Source organism: Myxocyprinus asiaticus, chromosome 7, assembly GCF_019703515.2.
Source record: "Myxocyprinus asiaticus isolate MX2 ecotype Aquarium Trade chromosome 7, UBuf_Myxa_2, whole genome shotgun sequence".
NCBI lineage: Eukaryota > Metazoa > Chordata > Actinopteri > Cypriniformes > Catostomidae > Myxocyprinus > Myxocyprinus asiaticus.
This window is the reverse complement of record NC_059350.1, coordinates 12,205,001-12,230,155: the sequence shown is the minus strand read 5'-3', so window position 1 is coordinate 12,230,155 and position 25,155 is coordinate 12,205,001. Positions and strand designations below refer to the sequence as shown.

Here is a 25,155-nt window from a genome sequence, read left to right as displayed (position 1 = left end):
GGGACATTATAAAATTAAATTAGGATATTAATGTTAAATGATATTTAGCCTTTGGTACACATCTTTGGTTTTGTGTCGATGAAGGGGTACTTGAGCCTTACTGATGGTGCTGTGGTGATACATACGGAAAAAAAAAAAGGTTGGGAAACACTGCAAGTCATTTTAAGACTCCATGACATCTCGAAGGCTGTTGCTAGTCGTTTGCAGATGGTATTGGGTGAAGTGAGGAAAATTTATCCTCAACTCAAGAGCCTCAAGTTTAATTTAGAGAACCACTTTTTTGGAACCAGTGGGCAGTTTTTTTTTTTTTTTTTTTATAACAGCACTCCGACTCCTTTGCCAGCCAGAGTTAGAGTGATGAATTACAAACCCTGAGGGGCAAAACACAGATGAAAAGAGTTTGGTTCAAGGCCATGGTGTGAGCGTTTTTTCGTTATGCATGCCCAAGTTTTGAACTACGGATAGTACTCGAGGGCCAATGACATGTACATAACTGTATATATTAACATGTCTGACAAACGTCTTTGGCTGCTGCATTGCATCTTGTTGTTCCAGTGTATTGTCTATTCATTATTATAGGCTGTTATAAAATAATCTGTTACAAAATGCACAAAAGATTGCATAATCAAAATATAATGCATCAGATTTTGTCATAATGTGAAGATTCGCTGCCCAACCTAATGAAAGAATGTGCACAAAGCATGTCTGTCTGTTCTTCCTTCAGGTTACCATAGTAATCTTAGTAAGTGTGCACCAGTTTTTTTTAGTGACTGTCTGAACCGTCCATTTTCAAATCGCAGTTGGCTTAACAGTAGATGCCATAACCATTGTGTTTTTAATATGTGTGTTAAATTGAAGTTTAGTTTTTAAGATGCTGCATTCTGTTCCATTTAGCTGCGCTCTGTCTAGCTGTTTGAAACATTCGCTTGCTGTATATGCGTTGAGTCCACTGCCACACGCCTGGTGTGTGTGTGTCTCCGCAAGTGTTCGCTCCTGTGGGGAAAGCCACGATGCTCCATATTGTTGTTGCTGTGATGATTCATGAAGCATTCCATTGAACTCGGAGAGTCGTAATTTCCACCTTTCAACTGGGGAAAGTGCAACGGAATGACACTATGTCAGACTTCTAACTTGGAAACTCGTGCGGAAATCTTCAACTCCCTTTTTGTTGAGATGCAGGTGTGTGTTACGTCACGCAAACATTTCGGCACCCAAGGCAGGGACGTTTACAGTCAGTGACAAACATTCACTTTTATTGACTAATATCCATTAATGAGACAGGTGATCCACACACGGTTAATTACACTCTCTTTTGATTATTGTAACGATAGCATTGCAGCATCATATATCAGTTTGGTTGCTATGAGACGTCTCTCAAAATCAATGTACCCCTCAAAATCACAACGTAATCAACCTCAAAATTAAAAATAAGCTCCCTCTTTGACACGTGTGTGTTTAGTTGTCAGGTAATTGTCACTGAATTTTGAATTAAGTGAAATGTCACATCATGCATAATCACCATCGATCATCGTTTTCATGATCAATTGTTGCTGCCACGTCCGAGTACCCGAGAACTCGTGCCCATCCCTATTTTGAACCAACAACCATTGGTGAGTGTCGTTACTGTCTTCAGGCCTGTCAAGTGGATGGTGACTTCTTAATGTGAAAGCTGATAAGAGATCAGAATGAAAAATTAACTGAGTGCCTCCATCCTGCAACAGCTCTACTGGCAGTGAACAGGTCTGAGATTATCCATAATCACTTTGCAATATGAGAGAACTAACCAGCTCATCTATAAATCCCTAACAAAAAGTATGTGCAATAGCAGTAGTGCTGCTTGCCTTACCTAGCACAACTAGTAATGTTTGTTTTTAATAAAAGTTCAAACAAAGTGTGACCCTTTTTAATTCTACTTCTAATTCCAATTGTATGTATACAGTGCTTTTTTATTTTGAGAATAAACAGACTTTGACTTAAAGCAGCTTTGAGGGTAGGGGCTGGCCAATGACATCATCATCCATGTGGTCATCCAAAGTGGGCAGCCGTATAACTGCTTACATTGGAATGTTAAATCCACAGTGCACTGCTCAATCGGTGAGTCACAGATCCCTAGTGTCCGGTCCAGTCCACACCCAGATGGACCCGCTTCTCCCCATCAGTCTCCACAGTCACGACCTTGACTCGCTGCCAGTCTATGCCAAATGGCTGCATTTTGAATCACTTTAAAAATTCAGCACTTCAACAGCCCAAGCACATCCGCTGACGTGAAGCTGTCACAATCTGCAACATGATTTAAGTTTCACCTCGGCTGAATATGCTGAACTATTGTTTGAATTAGAGACAGCCATAAATCAAAATGATTGCATGCATTTACCTCAGGGCAGAGTAACTGTAGAGAAACAAGGGGAAGGATGAGACCAAAACAGAGGCAGGAATAGTACACAACAAGAACAACACTGGGTAATTTCACACTCACACAGTCCTGGCTCTAATTGTTATGATCTCTTCCTGGTTGTTTCTCTAAATAAGAGCCTCTCTCTGACGGTATGCTTTGAGGCCTGGGTGCAGATTTCTTCAAAAGCTTGCCAAAATACTATTTGTGTACACTGAGCTCATGAACATGTGCTATAGAAAAGCCAGTGAGGTCACAAACACACTCTACAAGAATTTCTCCATAAGCAAAAGCATCCCAACCAGCCCACAACAGCAATGTCAACCAACAGTGTGAGTTTGAGGCAGGACTTTCTGTTTGCTCGACCAATGGAAGATGAAGGGATTTTTAGGAAAACATGAGGGTGACTAAATGATGTAAGAATTTCCATTTTGAACTATCCCTTTAAAATGACATTGAATCAGGTAACACAAACTCAATGCCCACACAGATCTTGAAGCCATTGTTGAAGCTTCACAGTACACAAAATGTTTGTTATGTTTCATCACAGCTCAGATCAAAATGAATGAGGTAGATGGTATTCAAGTTCATCCCTCAGCTCTGACCTTAAATCAGTAGTCATCTATCTTTCCACCCTTATCGACTTTAAACTGTCTCAAGGAGACAGGCTAATTTCACAGAATACTAGGTTGAGGAGCCACTCCAATAAAAAGCTGTTTGTGTGTGTGCATTCACTCAAGGATTCAATAGCTGATGCTTTTGTCTTTGATAGGAAACAAGCTGAATTGACACTCACAATTCAGTTCGACTAAGCTAAGTTATCATGTCTCATGATGTTATTGTGGAGGTCTTGAATGTATTTCCCTTTCAAATGAAAGCGAATTCTGTATTTCATTTAGAATGACACCATGGTTAGATTCTTGTTAGTGGGTGTCCGTACATACTATTTGTCACGTTTAAATGTGTTTTTGTTCATGTTTTGTGTTCATGTCTTTTATTTTGATAGTTTAGTTCCTGTTTTATAGTCATGTGTTCATGTCATGTGATTTCCTGTTTCCTCATGTGATCTTGTCATGTGTTTCCCCTGTTCATGTGTCTTGATTTCATTGGTTCATTGTTTGAGTTCTTGTTAGCAGTCTTGTCTTTTCATTGGTAACATTTTATTAGTCTTGTTATCTTGTTTACAGTTCTGTCTGTTGATTGGTTGTTGATTGGTTGTTAAATACACGGACAGGATGTTACCCTTGTCCATGAATTTAAACCCTCATGTTTGCCATTGTCTCTTGTCAAGTATTGTTGGTGTAACGTTGTGTCATTGTTCTTTCATGTCATGTCAAGTCGTTTATGTCTGTTTTGTTTTCACTTTGTTTTGGATTTACGGTTTTGGATTTCACATTGTAAATAAACTGCACTTGGGTTCTTCACTACATCGTTATCGTCTGCCTGTCATTGCCAGCCTACGTTACACTATTTCTGCAGGTATCCGTCTGATCTAGAAATGTCAGTACCCTTTCAATTGTCTATTTGACTTCTCCAAGGGGGCCACAGAACCATCAGCAGGATTTTCAACTCCAGCTTGGATATTGGGGAGGTTTTTTAGTTCGAATCACAACATAAATCTAAACCAGCCAACCTCAGTGTTTCTTGTCTGTAAGTGAGAGGTCTGGCTGGTTTATTTCCACGATCCCTCCTGAGATCATAATAGAGTGAGTTAGCAGAGAATCAGAGCCTTTCTTTTTAATTTTTTTTTTTTTTTAGCCAGGCTGCTTTCCACACTAGTTCCAAATGAAGCATTACCGTCATGTTAGAAATCCATTAGCATTCCCATAATTGCTGGTACCGAATGCCTGCGTTTTTACATTGTGATGAGGAGTGTGTGAGAGAACCCTGCTGGAAAATCTATCTTAAGCCGTTAGCTGTGATTTGGAATGTGGAAGATGGTTTCAAGTTGGTCCAAAATGGTTACTGGAATGGCAAAATGGCTGATAGACCATCTTAGAACAGCAACATGCCAGCTACCATTTGGCCATAACAGCTTTTAGCTTTTAAATGGGATAGGTCAGCCAAATATGTAAGTTCTGTCAACATTTACTCAGGGTCACATTGTTCCAAACCCTTGACTTTCTTTCACTTTTTTTCTTCCATGGAACACAAAGATGTTAGGCAGAATGACAGCCTATGTAACCTTTCACTTTCACTGTATGTATAAAATATGAAAGTGAATGGTGACTAAGACTAACATACTGCCTAACATCTCATTTTGTGTTCCATGGAAGAGAGAAAGTCATACATGTTTTGAATTTTCATTTTCAGTTGAACTGTCCCTTTAAAGAGATATTCTGTGTTCAATACAAGTTAAAGGTGTAGTATGTAAGATTCAGAAACCCTTGTTATTAATGACACCTGTGGCCATTAAGTGAACTGCAGCCAGCTACCTGTTGCTCATGCTACCTGAGCATTGGCCAAAACAATGACGTAACGTACAAAGAGACTGAACGTGATTCACCGGCATCATGCTGACAGATGAGGAAGCATAATTAAAATTACACAGTTATGATTGTTTTACTACAAACTTTGAGACTGTATATTATATTTGACTCTCCAGTGCTGGAACAGGGCTAAAACAAAGTGTGGATATAGTTCTGACTATGCGAGACTGTAGTTTGAAGTAATCACTTTTCTTTGCATGATACATTGACTGCATTTATACGATAGCCTATGTTGTCGTTAGCTAGCTAGCCAGCTTTATCAATTGCTGTTAGCTAAATGTGGTCGATGATGACAGTAGCTGTTTATAAAACAGGCTGTACATTATAAATATGTTGATAATTCAGTATTGATGTGATTCCATCACAACTGACATTTTGATATATATCGATGCGCTATTGTTTTATAATAATATAATGTATATATTTTCTGTACAACCAAGTTACGTTACACTAATGAATGGGTCTTTTTGCATTATCTTGAACATTGTCTAACATTAATTTCATGTGTTATTGTAGTTTAGCTTGCTGAATAATTACAGATTAACATTGTTTATATCAGTTACTGTGAATCAGCATACCTGACTTTTAATATCAAGAGAAGATCGTTGAAATTATTTGAAAATTATGAAGCAAGGTAGCTTGCAATTCGTCGGCGTAAGCAGGCAAGATCAAGTTAACTAAAATTACACAGATCAATCCTTATGGCACTATATTTCAAATGCTTTGCAGTTATGTAAGCTTACCTGTCCAATAAGAATAATGGCAATTCAGGGTCTGTTTTGTTCCGCAAAACCGAACGAAGGTCCCTCCAGGAATCAAATGCCCTGACGATGTTCACTCTAGTTTTCACATGACCACGATCACGTTCCCGCTTAGCCAGACAGGATTCAGTAGATAAAAGATTTTTTTTAATTTTTTTTTTTTATTATTTTGGCTTACTCTGAGTTTGAGTAGGAGTCGGTGTCATGCTGGGAGCCGGACGTTTGCTGGATTCCATCTCTAAGATAACGTTACCTAGTGTTGCGGTTTGTTGTCGCTGTTGAATAGCGGAAGAGAAGCTACTGTCTGAGGCAAGGTTCTCGGGAGCACGCATAAACGTCACATCCTTTGGATTTTCCAGGCAAAAGCGACCCGCTCCCTTCGCATAAAAATCAGTCTACAGGCTTTAATAGGCTACCTAGGAAGTCTGGGAAGGGCTAATTTTTTAAGTTGCGTTACAAGCCGTTCACACATTGGCAAAAAAAAGGCGACTATTACATGAAAATTGTTACATATAGCACCTTTAAGCTCAATTGACAACATTTGTGGTGATTACCACAAAAATACATTTTCACTTTTCTTTAAAAAAAGAAGCAAAAATGAGGTTACAGTGAGGCACTTACAATATTAGTGAATGGGGCCAATTATTGGAGGGTTTAGACACAGAAATGTGAAGCTTATCATTTTACAAAAGAGCTCATGTGTTATTTGAGCTGTAAAGTTGTTTAAATCTTTGTTTTTACAGTTGTTTTAGGGTTTTAGTATTTAAAGCATTACGTCATCATGGCAACAAACTTATAAAATTGGATATAACTTAGCTATAAATCAGCTAGCATGTTCCAAAACAGCTACCAGCTTAAGCTTGATTTTCCAGGAGAAAAAGAGTGAAGAAGAGAAGGAAAGCTAACGGTGAGGGAAGAAGGATGAAAGCTAAGCGGTGAACACAAAAAAAGCTTTCAATTGGTCATATCAATCAGTCTCTCACATGGAGAACATATGTTTTTCTCCGCTTGTTTATCTGAAATCAAACTCTTTCTCTCTTCCAAAGGCTGTGTCTCTCTTTCCAAGCTATTACACATTTCTTGTACAACATATTGGAAGAGAAATGACTGAAACAACATTTTAATTTGTTATCCTAGAGAGTCGAGTGATATCTAATTGGAGCAGCACTACTTTTTCACATCCTTGTCTATTAACACTTTGACTGAATCTGAATTAGCTCCTAATGTTCAAAAACCCTCAGGCCAAAGGCATTTTAAGGACTGACCCCTTTGAGATCAAAGCATCCAGTTCACATAATAGCAAGACAGACTATTGGCCCTGAACCTTTATTTATTTTATTTTTTCCCAACCTGGCTATGAAAATTCTGCTTCAGGGCATTTTGATCACAACAGTGAGAGATCCAGGTATGTTTTTATCATATCAAAGCATATGTGTGTGTGTGTGTGTGTGTGTGTGTGTGTGTGTGTGTGTGCATGCATATGAGAAAAGAGATTCCTGGACCAACAGCAGAGAAACAGCTCTGTAAAGCAGAGACTAAAGGAATGATTAAATGATTAGTTCCCTTTAAAAATGAACATTTCATCATCATTTACTCACCCTCTTGTCATTTCAACCCTATATTATTTTCTTTCCCATGTGAAACTCAAAACAAGCTGCTCTTTTCCATACAATGAAAGATGGCACCAAGGCAAAAAAGTACTATAAAAGTAGTCTATATGACCTGTGCGGTATATTTCATGTCTTCTCAAGCCAAACAATAACTTTGTTTGAGGAAGATATCCATTTTTGCTTCACAGAAGAAAGAAAATAAGTTGGAACCATAAGAGGGTGAGTATATAATTAAAGAATTTACATTTTAGCAAGAACTATAACTTCAGGAGTCATATTTTCCAGTTTCTCTCACAGAAAAACGCATGAGGGAGCTGTCCATGGTAGAACAATCTACTGTATAAAGAGGTCAGCCTCTGCATCTGCACTCAGCCATCAATTAATGTGTCCAAATGAGACTGAATTCTTATTTTTTCAGCTCAAAACTGTCAAGTCTCTTTTTAATGAGAAGTTTTTAAGGGAAAAATATGCTCTCCATTGAGATCAAAACTCCATTCAAGCAATTAATTCCCTAAGAAAGGCATTAAGACATTTTAAAAGCAATGGCTTTAGGAAACATAATTGCTCAGTGACATTATAAACAACATAAAATGGGGAACTTCGTTGTTCTTCAGGCAACAACAGTCTCTGCACATTCAAGAGAAAAAAGTATTAGCTGCCTAGGACAACAGTTATGAGCCATCGTTTTTCCCTTGTAGCATCTGGACCAATCAGACACACAATTATTCATTATTTAATGAATAATCCAACAGACGTCTCAAGACCGTAACAAGTTAAGGTCCAAGTAGGCCTAAACAGACTCCAAGATGTCTGCTCTCCCACTAATCATTATCTGCTCTTACTCCCCCTTTGCTGACACTGGTCCAGCAACTAGTGGACCTCAGAGACATTCCAGATGGGGGAAGGTAGCCACATGCAAAAGCAAAGGAATGTGGGGAAAGTTACTCACTCTATTCCCCCATAGGAAAGACACACAAAGCCCATAAAACAGACTTTTCTTCATTAATTTATAGACAAACTGTTCTATAAATGAACATGCATATCCTCAGGACATTGTGTGTATGATTATTACTGTCTCGTAGAGTGTCTTTTGTACTGTATACCATTTTGTGCATGCTTTACGACAGAGCCACTAGATAATGTAACATTATTGGTATCATGCTTCCTATTACATTAATCCTTGTGTGATGCCCTAAACATTGGAGTATAGCACCCCCTTATAGCATGCATTGTATGCTTGTTATATTAATAAGAGCATAAAGGAGCACATACTGCCAGCTTACTCCAATCATGCAAATGAGTCAGCTTCCAAACAAAGAAACTTTTCCCGCTGGAAAATTGCACCTTTCTCTTTGGTCAAGCCAAACTTGAGAGGAGAGACCTCCCTCAGGAGTTAAAGGGCACTGTCGGAGTGACCTCCCTCTCTCGCTCTCTTCCCTCTCTGTCTCTCCCTTCTGCTCATGGTTGCTGTTCGTGTGGGACCGGAAAAACCCGGTCCGACCGAGAGGTCACGGGCTGGCAGGCCTCAAACACATCAAGCCATGTGTAACTTCCTTGACCATAACAGAGTCAAACTAACACCGCAAGTTCATCATCATTTCTTCATTAAACGCAGAAGAAATTGATTGCAACTTCAACACCATCGACTCAAGGAACCATCAAGACTTTCTCCTGAGACTGCATCAGGGCAGTCTCTCAACAGCCAAGGCATTGCAAGTAATGTACAATCAACTAACTAAACAGAGGTTTAGTATAAGCTGTGAACCCCTTTGTTAATAAAGGTGCTTTGAAGTAAGAAACTGATGGTTCTTTCAGATGGTTAAATGACTTTTTTCATAGCTTCATTCCCCTGTTCTGTTCTGGTTTCATTCACTTTCACTTTTCCATTTCCCATGTATGCGTGATTTGTGTGTATGTGTTTGTTTAGATTAGTTATGTGTTCGTGATTTAGTTAAATAAAGCTTTTGTGTATATTCTTGTGAGTTGATTCTGGTCTGCTTGTAAATCAACATCAATTTAACGATTTGATCACAGCTACATGCTAAGAAAGAGTTATTTTTCTGTGGCCACGAAAAATATCCTTTCTGAGAGTTGATAGACGATCAATACTGAGTGTTTGCTGGACGAACAGATTAACTGAATGTAATGTTAATTCAGCAACATCAAGTTAATTCAATTAACTGATCCAAATATTTATAATTGATTATAAGGAGTTATGATTAATTATTCATATTCCCCTTTTAAAAATAATTTGACTGTGGTATATTTTGATAAATAATCTCATCCCTGTTTTTAAAAGATTTCACTTCAAAGCTGTACCTAAATATGTGTGATATTATTTTCAATAAGCCATGAGAATAATATTACTCCAATAAGTGAATTAATCATAATTCCCTTATTAAAGCTAATTCCTTACAATATAAATTGTGAGCGGATACAACGAGACATTGTATTACGATTTTACGATTACGATTGGTATTATATTCAGACAAATAATCTAGTTATTTGTCATTTATCTAATTTATAATGGTTTTCAAACGCGACTAATTCCATTATAAATTCCCTTACATAATAATGTAGAATAAGGACAGTTTAATTTAATTCCTAGCTCACACATACTGTTTCCCTATATATAATGGTGGAGGTACGCGGGCATTTTAACCCATCCCGTGTAGATTTATATTACCAAATTTGCTACATATAATGGTGGGAGAATGCGTGCAAAGACCTAAATTAGTTATTTGATGTAATTTGCTACACCCTATTAGAAAGACTAATATATCAGAAAGGCAATTTGAAAATTATCAGTGATTGGCTGATAATCGTGTCCACTAGGCCAATTAAAAAAGTGATTACCTTCCCTGTACATCAGCTCCAAATCTACAGACAGCCTTGTCATTTTTTTTTTTCTTTTTTTTCTGATTAACACTTTTTATTGATTCACACATTTGAAACAGAAAAGCAAAACATAAATTATTGTCACAAACACCGGTGAAGATTCCTCAATCGACCACCGGAGGTCTCACTCACTCTGAATTAGCAGGGAGTAATACACTGATGCTTCATGACCTTTTCCAAAAGTAGTAATCACCACTCCCAGAGTATCTGCTGCTCTAGGGGGGTGTACACTACTCCCAAAAATAGTACAAAGTAGGTGGCGCAGCTGTAAGTACCTGAAGAATTGAGACCTGGGAATCCCAAAGTGTTGAACCATATTTTCAAAGGATCTCAACACTCCACTCTATTGCTCACCGAGCATATTAACCTCCCTCACAATCCACTCTGTCCAGCAGAAAGGAGACTTATTAATACATAATTTGGGGTTCAGCCATATGCTTGAAGCAACATTTAAATAAATGTCTGAGTTAAACACTCTGGACACTTTTGTCCGTATCACATGCAAATCTGAGATAACAGGGTGCAACTTATCTTCTCAGATAGAAAAGTTTGATAGAAAGTCTTCCTGTTCAATACAAAACCAGGGAGGAGCTGTCTCAGGTGGAAGTGACAATGAGCCAAATGTCTGAGACCGAATGCATAATAATAAAACAAAATCTTGGGTAGGCCTAGCCCACCTTTGTCAATTGGCCTATGTAATTTATTGAAGTGTAATCTGGGACATTTACCATTCCAAATGAAAGACTTCGTTATGCTATCAAATTGCTTGAAATAAGAGAGGGGGACATCTATAGGGAGAGATTGTAGCAGGTAGTTGAATTTTGGAATACAATTAATTTTAATAACATTAACGTTCCCAGTCATAGATAAATGTAAATAAGCCCACCTGCTCACATCGCTCAAAAATCTTTTTATTAAAGGGTCAAAATTAACTCTAACTAAATCACACAAATTTGCTGGGAAAAAATACCCAAATACAGCCTTGTAAATTCTGAGTAAATAGGCTATGGTGTAAAATATGTGTTCATTTAATTTCAGCAATGTTGTGTACATCTCCTTTGTCGTCATTAAAATTACAGTATGAGTACAGTGGCATTATTTTTCCCATCAGCCAACATGTTCTCTAGAGTCTAGACTAGATATCAGCATCAGTCCTGACTACTGAAAAACCCATATTGGACAACCACTCAAATTAAGCCAAACCAAAAAAAATAAATAAAAAATAGAACACAAAGATGAAATTTTCAACAAGCCAGTATTTGAATGGAGCTGAATTTACTGCAGAAAAGTATTTTAGGAATTCAATACAGTGTTCACCTCAAAAGCAACGTAAAAATTATTTCATCTAATTTAAATGCTTCTTGTTCTTCTTAACCAGCAGCAGTGTAATTCTAACAGCACTCTACCTGTGTGACCAGCGGCTCCAGCAGCCTTTCCACAGTCAGTGTGCGAATCTCCAGACTCTTGGGGTCCCATTTTAGCAAGATTGGGGATGTAGCGCTCGTCATGTTTACTGTGGCAAGAAAGGATGAAAGAGAAGGTAATAATCAGAGACAGGTATAACAAATGATTAAAGTAAAAGATGCAGACCTCACAGTGTTTACACAGACTCTGTTATTATAGTTTTCTGTCTTCAGTCATGCTAAAACTAAAAACTGAGACTATAAAATATTGAGATGAGGAGATTAGACATTGGGAGTGCCACAGGGATCAGTTTTAGGGCCTCTGCTTTTCTCCTTATATATGCTTCCCCTGGGAGATATTATCTGGAATTGTGGAATACGTTTCTACTGTTATGCCAACGATACCCAACTTTATATTTCTTTGAAACCCAACGGAATTTCACAATTCTCCAAATTAGCAGAGTGTATCAATGAAATCAAAGATTGGATGGCCAGAAATTCCCTTCAAAACAGAGGTACTAATTATTGGACCAAAAACCTCTAAAAATAAGCAGCTAAAATATAATTTAATTGTCGATGGATGTACTGTTACATTATCTTATACAGCAAAGAACTTAGGTGTTATATTTGATACCAATCTGTCCTTTGAAAATCAAATTTCCAATGTTTGTAGAACAGCATCTTCCACCTCAGAAATAATGCTAAGATACGACACATGCTCTCTGTTGCTGATGCTGAAAACTAATTAATGCGTTCATGACCTCAAGACTAGATTATTGAAATGCATTACTGGGAAGATGTCCTGCAAGTTTAATAAATAAACTTCAATTGGTTCAAAATGCAGCAGACAGAGTGCTGACTAGAACTAATAAATATGATCATATTAGCCCCATTTTATTATCGTTACATTGGCTACCTGTTAAATTTTGTTTTAATTTTAACATTTTGTTAACTACTTACAAAGCTTTGAATAGTCTAGATCCGCAGTACTTAAGTGACCTTCTACCATGCTATTTTCCATCACGTTCATTACAATCGCAAAATTCTGGCCTGTTAATTGTTCCTAGAATATCAAAATCCACAGAAGGAGGTAAATCCTTTTCCTATTTGGCTCCTAAACTCATATCCTGAGGTTACCAGAGCCGGCCAGATCCAGCTCCGTTCCTGCTTGGTGTCGGACTCCACTGCTACGTGTCTCTGAGTGATGATGACTAAATACAACCAGTGCCAGCCAGACATCACTTCAGTCTATTACGATGGACTTCAAGGGATGAACTGATGCCAACTCCAACCATAAGACATGGAATACTTCATATGCCACTGCCTGAACCTTGGACTTAGGATAGACCTCACCGAAATGACCTGCCGGTTGAACTGCGATGCACCTCACTGATCTCTGCCTGTATCACCTTGGTCTAATGATGGACTACACTCTTATAATGGAATACATAGACTATCAATTAATTTCCAACAAAATTCTTCATCAACCAACTAACAAAGGACAATGCATCTATGTGAACTTCCGCAGTTAATCCAGGATGAACTTCAAAGACATTAGTCATTAATCTTACAGTTCATAAAAAAATCTTTGTTTAAACACTGGCCCTTAACACTTACTTAATTTACTAATTTTAAACCATGACTTGCACTGCACATAAATAACTAATATTGGCATTATATTCATGCTGTTTAACCAGAGGGGAACAGGCCCCCACAGTGAGCCTGGTTTCTCCCAAGGTTATTTTTCTCCATTAACCAACATCTTATGGAGTTTTGTGTTCCTTGCCACAGTCGCATTCGGCTTGCTCACTGGGGTTCTAAATACAATTATTTAATTATTTATTTGTATACACAATTTACAATCATATTTAATGAAACTACACAATGCTGACTCTAAGACTTTATAGATATTACAGTTTCATTTTCTGTTAATGCATGATTTTCTGTAAAGCTGCTTTGAAACGATGTGTGTTGTGAAAAGCACTATGCAAATAAAAATGACTTGACTTGACATTGCTTTAAAGGCTAATGTCTTCAGAATGACTTTTGGTGTGTCAGACTATATTATTACAAATTTAATGAGGAAAGAAACAAACACACTCTAAAGGTCTTGTAATATAATAACCATAAGTTAATGCCATAATGTTGATTACCACAAACAATAATTTTGACTCATCCCTCCTTTTCTTAAATAAATAAATAAAAATTGAGGTTACAGTGAGGCATTTACTATGCCTGGGAACTCTTTTTGGAGAGTTTAAAGGTAGAAATGTGAAGCTTATAATTTGATATAAGCTTAATAATTTGATATACACCAGTGACTCTTGGTGTGTGATTGTTTTGCAAGTAGGGCTGCAACTAACGATTATTTTGATAATTGACTAATCTAATGATTGTTAGAACGATTATTCGACTATTTGGTCAATTATTGCAACAATTTATCATTAGCTCTTAAACGATTATTCAGCTTGTGCCTTGACCTAAAAGGTTGTATTAAACATGCTTACTAACAATAAAGAGGACAAAATCATCTTATTCATTGTATTAAAAAAATAAAATAAATAAATAAATCCTTGAATTTGTATTAAGTTTAATTCATTTAAAAAATCATTGCAAAAATCCTATTGTTATCAAGTGTTTTTGTCTTGTTTTCCATTTAAAATTATCTAAAAATCCTTAAAACAAGATACATTTACTTGAGAAGAAACATTTAAGATATTTAGACATGCTTTCAGAGTATGTATCTTGAATAGAAGTGTATTTTGTATAAGTGTATTGTTTCACTTGTTCAAACATCTGCCAGTGCAATAAAGACAAAATATACTTTAAAATATAAAGTATTAATATCTTATATGTTGCTTTTCAGGTAAATATATCTTGATTTAAGGATTTTTAGATATTTTTAAATATTAAAATATGTTAAATATTATATTCAAAATTCTCTGTTAACAATTTGTTCTTCTGCAGTATAGCTCCTAAAGTAAATGTACGTTTTAGACATTAATATTGGAAAATGAACCAACAAAGACTAATTAAAAACCTGAATTGTATAATGGGCTAAGTCTACACTCTCTCACCTTTTTGTTTACTTCGATCCATCTTTAACTCACAAAAAAAAAAAAAAAACAATTGTTTCTTAATAGAGCTGCATATCGCAGATTTTCTTTACGATAAGATACACACCATGACCCATATAGTATATTATGATTCACTACGTCGTGAACCATTCTGTTATAATCTAACTGCAGCAAGCGTGGGCGAGGGGGTTTATCAGCCGGGAGAAGTTTGAAACTCTCTTTCGCTGTTTTTCACGCAACTCATATAAGCGGCTCTGACCGCACAGAGAAATGCCAGTTTCGGAGTTTGTGCTTATTTACACAACCACGTCCTTATTATTTGAACTTTAGTAAAGGATGCATTTAAGATATAATGCTGGGGTGTTTCATTTTTAGATGCTCTGGAAGTAAGTTTTGATATTATCGGCCGAAATTAGCCTTTCACCGATATATCGGTATTGGCGTATATGTTTACCGATATGCGCCGATATGAAAATTTTTTCAGAACATATATTGCAGAAAACAATGCTTTAGAATTGGTGTCATAGCGTTTGTCCAGCAGAGCGTGCTCCGACTCCATTGGTTACAGAGCTGAACTGACGGTAGCTCTGCAGACAGGGCGGAGTTCAGCGGTCTCTTCGCAGTAAGTTCCTAACTAGTTTGTGAAATACATACTGTATGTACATACATGTTATGTATGTACAATACATACATAACATGGAAAGTTAATAAACAATGACCCCATCATTTTTCCTTTTCAATATTACTAATATAATGTTAACCCTGTCCCTGACAACCATGTCACTCATGTCTGTTTGCTGTTAGCCAGCTATAGTTTGTCAGTGCAGTAAGTAATGTAGCAGACTGAAAGGTAAACATCAGAGCATCTTTTTGCAGCTCAGCAGACAATGGTGCGGTGATGGATTGTGTATGTTTAGTGTTGATTTCACGCTATGTTATTACCTAGTTGGTAAGTGAAATAAACAACGTCCGTCTTTTACTCTCCGTGACAAAGAACTTATAGCTAACTAGCTAATCATGTAGCTACTTTCATTGTTGTCAGTTGAGTTGAAACTAATGAGTAAACATGTATTCGCCAAACTGTTTTGTTCAGGATTCACAGTTTGGTACCCCCTTCAACCGAACAATTCCAGTAGTTGCATTTACAAAATGTAATATTTAAAAGTCTGGTTTACCACCGTTGAAAGTTTCCCCTGAACATAGTCAGCATTTGACTGATACTAAACAGTAATACTGATGTTTATTTAGCTATTTATTTTATTTATTCTTTATTTTAATGGTCAGCATTTTACTGATACTAAACAGTAATACTGATGTTTATTTAGCTATTTTTTTATTTTTATTTATTCTTTATTTTAATGGTCAGCATTTGACTGATACTGAACAGTACCGATGTTTATTTAGCTATTTATTTTATTTTTATTTATTCTTTATTTTAATGGTCAACAATTGACTGATACTAAACATACAGTACTGATGTTTATTAAGCTGTTTATTGTATTTTTATTTATTTATTTTCTCAGTGTTCATTTCTAGAATTTGTTGACAATGTATAATAATAATGTCAAATATTCTTTGATAAAAATATTTGTTTAAGAAAGCAGCCTTCTGAGTACCTTTTCATAGTCATATCGGTGCAAAATCGGTTTTCATTCCAGCTAAAAAATTAACTATATCGGCCACCATATCGGTAATCGGTGAATTTTCTCTAAAATCAGTGTCGGTATCGGTCTCAAAAATCCCATATCGGTCGGGCTCTAATCTGGACTGTGAGCTGCTCTCTTCATTCAGGCGCGAACTGTAGTGCTGCTCTCACGCGTCATCATTAGTGTTTCAAATGATCTCATGTTGCGTTAATTGAGATCAAGCGACTATTCGACAATGAAAATGTTTGTCAACAATGTTTTTATTGTCGACGTTGTTGATAACGTCGACTAATCGTTTCAGCCCTATTTGCAAGTCAGACTATTTTATTTCAAATTTAATGAGGAAAGAAACAAACACACTCTATTTGTATTTATTTATTTATTTAATCAGGGACAATACACATTAAGAATGTAAAATGTGACAGATTTTCACCTGTATTCTAGGTTCAATACTAGTTAAGCTCACCGGACAACATTTGTGCCATAATTTTGATTACCACAAACAATAATTTTGACTCGTCCCTCCTTTTCTTTACAAAAAATAAAAATACAAATCGAGGTTACAGTGAGGCACTTACAATGGAAGTGAATGAGGCCAATTGTGGAGAGTTTAAAGGCAGAAATGTGAAGCTTATAATTTTATAAAAGCACTTAAATTTAGGGATGTAATGATATATCGACTTTTGATATACTGCAAACCAAAAAAAAAAAAAAAAGACAAACCATATCGTGGCAAAACTTGATATTTCAAAATTTGCAACATAGTTTTCTGTCAATGTAATCATAAATGAAATAACCCATCAAACACCATTATCTCTTTATCACTTGATTTTACCCCTACTGCGCTTTTTTCTACACTGTTTACAGGGTTCACACAAGGTCTTTAAAGTGCTTGAATTTAGCTTTTAGAAATGTAAGTACTGGACTAACTGGAAAATCACATTGTTTTGTTGAAAAGTGCTTGAGATTAAAACTGATCGTTTTCTCCATATAATGTGTGTCCATCAAAGATGAGGCACGCTCCACTTTCATTGAATAATGTGTCTTAATATCCTTTCTGTTCTTTACAGTCAGATAAAAAAGAAAAAAGAAATATTAATTTTAATCTCACACAGCATAGATGTGCTAAAGAAACTGAAAGAATCTGGTGAATGTTCGCTGAACCGGAACACTGTGAGCCGCTCCTTGAACTCTTCAAGTGACAGTGCCTTTTTAGCGTTTCTTATACAAATGAATGTAAACCCAATGGTTTTACTTGTAAATTGTATACATTATTTCAAACAGTGATAGCTCATATCATTATTATATATACAAGTTCATGATATAACATTAATTAATATAATGTAGAATCTTTGTATTTTTACAAAGTTACATTTTTATTATAATAACAAATGATTAAAAAATAAATAAACACTTTCACATACTTTTTTCAGGACAGGTTCTGTCCAGTTCAATTGTTGTTCTGCACCTGATCAGCCTGAATGTAGCCCACTATTTTTGAAAGCTTATATGTTAGTGATATTTTCTAATAGAGAAAGGTAGGCTATATTAGCAACTCTTGTTATTAAAACTTTGAGCATTTATATTATTTTGATGAGAAATTAAAATGTGCATTTCGCTCAAACATTAAAAAATAAATAAAATAAAAATGTTTGTAATATGTTGTAATTTGTGTTATTATATCGAATCGAGATTATATCGAATCGTGAACCTCATATCGTATATCGAACCAAATCGTGAGATAACCATATTGTCCCATTCCTACTTACATTAATTCTTCTGTTAAAACTTATGTATTATCTGAGCAGTAAAGTTGTTTAAATCATTAAATCATATGTTTTAGGGTTTACAGCGTTACGTCGTCATGGCAACAAAGTTGTAAAATCAGATATAACTTTATACAAAAAAGGTTGGTGAGCTATTTTATCACCCTAAAATCATATTGACAGACATTTTGTTTACATCGTCTGGCTACACTTTTGAAACATTGAGTATTTTAACATTTAACCTCCTGAGACCCGAGCGTGACTGCTGTGTGCATTTTCCATTTCCCTTTTTGATTTGTAACTAGTAGCACTTAATAATCAAGCAATTTTATTTTCTAGAGCAAATTGTTTTCTTATAAATTCATGTTAACATATGTGGACAGCGAGACTAATTTGTGAAATTTTAAATAACACTAAGCTATAGAAAGTTTTTTATTTATTTATTTATTTTTTTTATCAAATTGTTTATTTTGTTTCCAGGAGTCTAGGTTATTCATGTTTTTGAGATGTTACAGACATTACAGCTGATTTTCTGTAAAGCTGAATAAATAATTATTATTCAAAGTAATGTCCAGCATCATCCAATCACTGCCAACCATGTTAAAATAAAATGTAGCACTATAAAATTCTGAATCTATGTACTGATTACCATTGTCCCATGTCTGCCAACCATGTTGAGTGGTTCAAACATCATCTGCAGCCTGGAACTGAACTTTTAGTCAGATTTTAGGAATGAATGCACTTAGCTGCATAGAAAGCTATAGGAAGCTCCCATGCTCCCTTGCTCACTATTTAGTGAATTACTTAACCTCCAGTGAGCTGTCTGTCTGCACTAGTCTCAGAACAGTTCAAAATGTATTTTATTTTTATCCTAACTCCATATAAAGCCTCTGAAAACAAAAATGTTCAACTTTTGTATGAACCCATTTATTCTCACTGTGAAAATGCACAGTAAATATATAGGAATGCATTTACTAATGTTAATGAATAGAATTGTATTGCACAGAGATGTATATTTAAATTAAGCTAAATGACCCACAGATGTGTTAAAGCTGAAAGTTATTCAAAATAACTAACATGTTTTTTTTCTACTTTTGAGGAAATGTGGTGCCAGGTGTCCATATATGTAGACATCATGTTTATCAGCGTGCTGATGTGCAAAAAATTAACTGATTTTTTAAAGTGGCATATCATATGAAAATAGAGACATTACTCTTTTTTTTCTTTTGTTGGGGGGGGTGGGGATTTTTCCCCTTTTTCTCCCAATTTGGAATGCCCAATTCCCAATGCACTCTAAGTCCTTGTGGTCGCATAGTGATTTGCCTCAGTCCGGGTGGCGGAGGACGAATCCCAGTTGCCTCCACGTCTGAGACAGTCAACCTGCGCATCTTATCACGTGGCTTGTTGAGCGCGTTGCCACGGAGACATAGCGCGTGTGGAGGCTTCACGCCATCCACCTGCAGCAACCACGCTCAATTCACCAAACCACATTATAGCGACCACGAGGAGATTACCCCATGTGACTCTACCCTCCCTAGCAACCAGGCCAATTTGGTTGCTTAGGAGACCTGGCTGGAGACACTCAGCACACCCTGGGATTCGAACTAGCGAACTAACGAACTCCAGGGGTGGTAGTCAGCATATTTTACCACTGAGCTACCCAGGCCCCCGAGACATTACTCTTTACAACCAAACAGGTTTCAATGAAAACAACTTATAGATATTTCTTACCAGAGGCACTTTTTTTGCGCTGCATCTGTAGGAGCGCTTCAACGAACTCGACGCGTCCTGTTACGTCATGTGACTCGGTGCGGCAGACGTTAACCCTTTAAATGATAGTATAGAGTCTTGTGAACAGTATTCAGTCGCTTTTTATTCATTTAAATTATGTGTTGCGTATAGCGAAGCCAAAATACAATGTCCACGCATGTGGACGTGGGGGTCACACAAGGTTAAACATTGGCCCCATTCACTTCTATTGTAAGTGCCTCACTGTAACCCAGTTTTATGCTTATTTTAAAGAAAAGGAGGGACAAGTCGAAATACAATTTTGTGGTAATCAACATTATGCCACAAATGCTGTCGATTGAGCTTAATTTGGATTTAAGCCAAAATACTTCTTTAGTATCAAATTTACATTGTTTAATTTTGTTGGCTTGTTTCAGGCCATAGAGTATCATAAAAAAAATAAAATAAATGAAATTGAAATTGTGGATTTCTTCACTTTCATTCCTACTTGGAACACAAAAGCTGAATTTTTGAAGAATGTACTGGTCACTCTTTACCATGCAATTACAATGAATGTGTAAAAGAGCATTTAAGCTTCAAGATCAGGCAAAATCATCATAAAAGTGGTCCATACAACTTGTCAAAGTTTATCTTCTTGTGTTCCAAAGAATAAAGAAAGTCATATGGGTTAGGAACAACACAAGGGTGAGTAAATGGTAACAGAACTTTCAATATGGGTGAACAATTCTGTTAAGACAAGACTTAAATGATCAGGGACCTCGATAAAAATACACTCCAGATGCTAAAATGTTGGCATCCTTTGGAAGGCTATGAAGCGCATATAAAGTACTGAAATGAGGAGATGAGGCATTACATTGAAGGCTAATGTCTTTAGAAAGTGATATGAGATCCATATATGGGTCTAAGGGATGTTGTGCAACTCAGACTGTAATCTCAAATTTAATGAGGTAAGAAACAAACACACACTCTAGAGGGCTAATAATATAACAACCATAAGGTAAGACAAATTTCATGAATCATTACTATTAACTAAACAGGTCTGAGTGCAGCTCCAATACAGTTTTTAACTGCCCCATCCTTCAATAACCACCTCTTTGCAAAGTCTGCATCACATTGTGACAGGTTCACAAAACAATCTGCTGAAATATGTTGCACAGACTGTTAAGGTAAGACTGAAATGATCAGGGATCTTGCTGAAATAAACTTCAGCAAGGAAATGCAAAGCTGTAGGTGCTACACTCAGCTAGGAACAGTACAAGCATGGTCCAAAATTAACACAAACTGGCAAAATGAGTGAAATAAAAAAATAAAATAATAATAAAAAAAATAAAAAAAAGTTCAGACTTCAGAATGCATCGTTTTGGTCGAATGCAATGTTCACAAACATCTCTTTATATAAAATTCATTTTACTGCCCACTATCTCACGGTAATAGTGCAATCTAAATTGCGCCTGGCAATTTTTGTGAATGAAGCACAATCTACAATAAGACTGAATTAAATCGAAAAGAGGCATTAACTTAGAAGTTTTTTCTTTTTTTTTTTTTTTTTTTTTTTTGCCTAGGGCCTCCAGAGTCACTAGAATCCTCTGGATAGTCCTAATTGCTATAAAATATTTAACTATTCCCACTTGGCCATTTAAAATAAATGGTACCTTCCCTTTTTGTCAGTTCCAAAATCTTCCAACAGCCTTGTCTATGGATAATGTCGATATAGGCTTTTTTTATTTTTTTTTTTATCATATTGTCATTCACTAGAGCACTGGCCTATATTCCCTCCTACATCTTTAGATCATGCATACAGATAGTGATTACTAAAAACATATGCACATCAAAAGCCCAGCTCGCCACTCTTTGAACACTGGTAATGTAAGCAGGTGCTTCATGATTAAGGTAGACATCTGAGGTACAAGTTTAGTCCTGCACAGCAGCAGGGGGAAAACTTTACCTGACTGATGGGAAAAATGTTCAATCTACATGAGAATGTGGAGGGAAGAGTGAGAGAGAGCATGTGATTGGCCTGAAACAAAACAAGGACTTTTCAAACTGTTTTTTTTTTTCTTCTATAATGTAATTCTTACAGAACTTTCATGGAGGGGTCTAAAAGCTGTCAAATAATAACTTTTGAATTAAAGTTTCTTTCCTTTCCCCTTGTGTTCTTGTCTGAATAACCATTTCACCTCTCTAACAAAACTTTTCATGAATACTAATAAATGTAATTAGTTCAACCAATTTTTATGTCATTGATTCCACAGTATAAAGACAGCAATGCACTAAAATAGCACCAATTCAAGTAACATTAAAAGTTTCCCGAAGTCTAAGTGGGAGTTTGACTAATTGAAAGAACTAGTTTCCCCCTAGGTTGCATATTAATTGCAATGGGCATTAAATCTCTTAAATTCTTATCCTCAACAATATTATCCTGCCGGTAGACTGTGGCTATCCGCTTTGTTACAGCAATCGTAAAGCTGTGTTCACAATTTGCGTCAGAGCGTCAATGCCAGTGTCGAGCGACGCTTTGAACTCACCATGAAAAGCGCTTGCAGACAAAAACATCTCATTCTGCGTTTCAGTGATAGTAAAGAATTGGTGTGCTTCAGCTGTAATTAAAGTGTACCTTACATAGGCTGAAAAATACTTTATTTCTGTCACAAGTCCCATCTGGGCTTGTTTTGAACATCAAATAGCGCTAAAAGCTCCTTTCTCCATCATTTTATTACTGTCAAGGAAACGCTGTCAGAGATAATTTTATTTACTGAGATAACAACCTCCACGGCTCTATCATAGGAGAGAGCATAACGGTCAACTAGCGTGTTACAGTACCGCCCATAGAATGTAATTTCTGCCACATTATGCTGTTTTATTCTAAGCTTGTAGGCTCATCTTGGTAGAAGGGCTCTGGTGCTGTTGTGTGTGTTTGTGGTATGTCCAGATGGACACATTACAAATGTACCGCCCTTCACACCAGTGTTTATGCTGTATTAACGGTAAAATGCGTTAATTGAATTTAAGAAAAGTTTGTGTTAAACTTTAATCGCATGCGTTAATGCGTTAATTCTGACTGCTCTAATTATATTATATTACATTATATTAGAGCATGCAATGGTAAAATAAATCTGGCCTAAATTCTTCACTTTCACATGTTATTTTAAAGCTCTCCAATTAAACCCACGACTCCTTAATTCGCATGAAGGGAGACCTTTGAGATTCTGTGTTTCTTCATTCTATCATCTCCGCAGAAATACAGTAAACAGGCGTCTCCTCCTCTGTCACTGCATGTCATTAACACTGTGTGTATGAACCCTCAATGACCAAAAACATTTTACATTACACGAAATCCTGTGAGACAGTCAAAGTTCAGCTGAATAAGACACACAAACATGCTGTTAATGGCATTTATATATTCGCTTAAAATGATCTTATTTGAACAGTAGAATGTGATTGGAATTTGAAGTGCACAATAATCGCAGATATCTCAAATAACAACGATCAGGCGATATTTAATCATCGCGACAGGCCTACCTGTATTGAATATGTCTTTGCTATGTGCTATTTTATAAACTGGTGGGAATCAACTCAGCAAGACATGAATTTACACACAATGGCATAATCTTACATTATTTGTATTGTATAGAAAATTATAGTGAAAACATGAAGGAAACATTGATGTGCCAAACCCCTTATTTTTTCCAGGGGATTCATATAGATTGTGATCAACGATGCACCAGAAAGGTGTGTCAAAAAGTACTTTTTCAATAAATAAAGAAAAAACAGTGATTGCCATTTCCTCGATACACATTTGGAATGATCTGGTGTGAAAAGAATCACCATGAGATCAAACCATCAGCCACTGCACACAACAAAAGGAAATGTTTTTGGGCATCTCCACTCTTTTGTGCTCTAGCTGTGTTTTATATTTCCATTTCTGTGATGTAGCTGTCAGTGAATCATCCAGAGATACACTTGACAGTCTCAAGTGCAGTGTCAAACACTGCCTAAAGCACAAACAGTCCACACACTCCACAGTCTTCAAACAATAGTCGTAACAGGCGTTAAGTAGACTTTAACACATATTTAAGATCTCTACTGTCATGTATACCAATATTACACCAATTTTACATCTTCACTATTAAAAATGTTGGTTATTTAATGGTTCTTTATAGCACTTTAGGTTCAGCAAAGAACTCTATTCTTATCAAGAATCATATTTCGCTGTACAGTACCAGTTAAAAGTTTGACACTTATACTCATTTATATTATTACTTGTTTAACACATAAGGAGAATAACAGTAAAGTTATCAAAACTTTCTCCAATCTTTTCTTAATAAAGCATAAAGTGCTATTTTACAGTGAGCCGATCTTTATACCACCCTTACACATCCTCCTCCAGTACACAAAGCCGGAAGGAAGCTGCGCAAGATCTATTTCAGTTCCACTATCACCGAATAATGCTTCAATTATCCTGCGGAAATGGAAAGAGGAATAATTACTCTATTTGTGCTTGGTTGTCAGGGTGATAATAACACCAGTCATAATGAGGAGCCAGAGAGACACAGCTTTTGTAATGGCAGTAAATGCAACACCCTCACACATGTATTCACACACACTGGAGTCAGGAGAGGTTGGTGGGCACATTAGTTCTGATGTGTCAAACCATGATGCATTAACTTGCACTTGCGGGTACGCTGGTGTTAACTAATAAAGACTGCCACAAAGATAAGCAAAGTCTTTACTGTTAATGTGACATGATGACCACATTTAGGTGACATTGTTATTAGTAGACAGATGGGCAAAGCATAATAATTCAGGTTTTGACCGTGAGGTGCTGTAATGGATAAGTGTGTATTAGCTGTTCTGGATGTTGTGTGTATTGTTGTAGAGGTTAATGTATGACACAAATAACTCGAATATCAGATAGAATAAGTCTGTCCTGCAATTCCTGCAAACTAACATTTGAGGTGGCAATATATATGTGTATATATATATATATATATATATATATATATACACACACACACACACAGTGGCAAAAAAAAAATATGTGAACCCTTTGGAATTAGGATTAATGCATTATTATTTGGTCATAAAATGTGATCTCATCAAAGTCACAAGTATAGACAAAACACAATGTGCTTAAGCTATCAACACACAAACAATTATAATCTTTCATGTCTTTGTTGAACACATCCCATTAAACATACACAGTGCTGTGGAAATAGTAAGTGAACCCTTGGATTTTACTTGTCGATTCTTCTTTGGCAGCAATAACCTCAACCAAGCTTTTCCACCAGCTATGGATTAGACCTGCACAACGTTCTGAAGGAGTTTTGTACCATTCATCCTTACAGAACTGCTTGGCTGTCTTGA

The 25,155-nt window shown here is 36.3% G+C and overlaps 1 protein-coding gene across 3 annotated transcripts in view; it reads right to left on the bottom strand.

The window, feature by feature from the left end:
- The window catches only part of LOC127444421 (catenin alpha-2-like), a 786,240-nt gene that overhangs the window by 683,982 nt on the left and 77,103 nt on the right, over positions 1-25,155 (bottom strand). For all 3 annotated transcript variants that reach the window (XM_051703784.1, XM_051703786.1, XM_051703785.1), the window contains exon 2: positions 11,557-11,663. In XM_051703784.1, coding sequence (XP_051559744.1) covers positions 11,557-11,658 — 102 coding nt within the window. In that variant the 5' untranslated portion in view covers positions 11,659-11,663. The remainder of the gene's footprint in view (positions 1-11,556; positions 11,664-25,155) is intronic.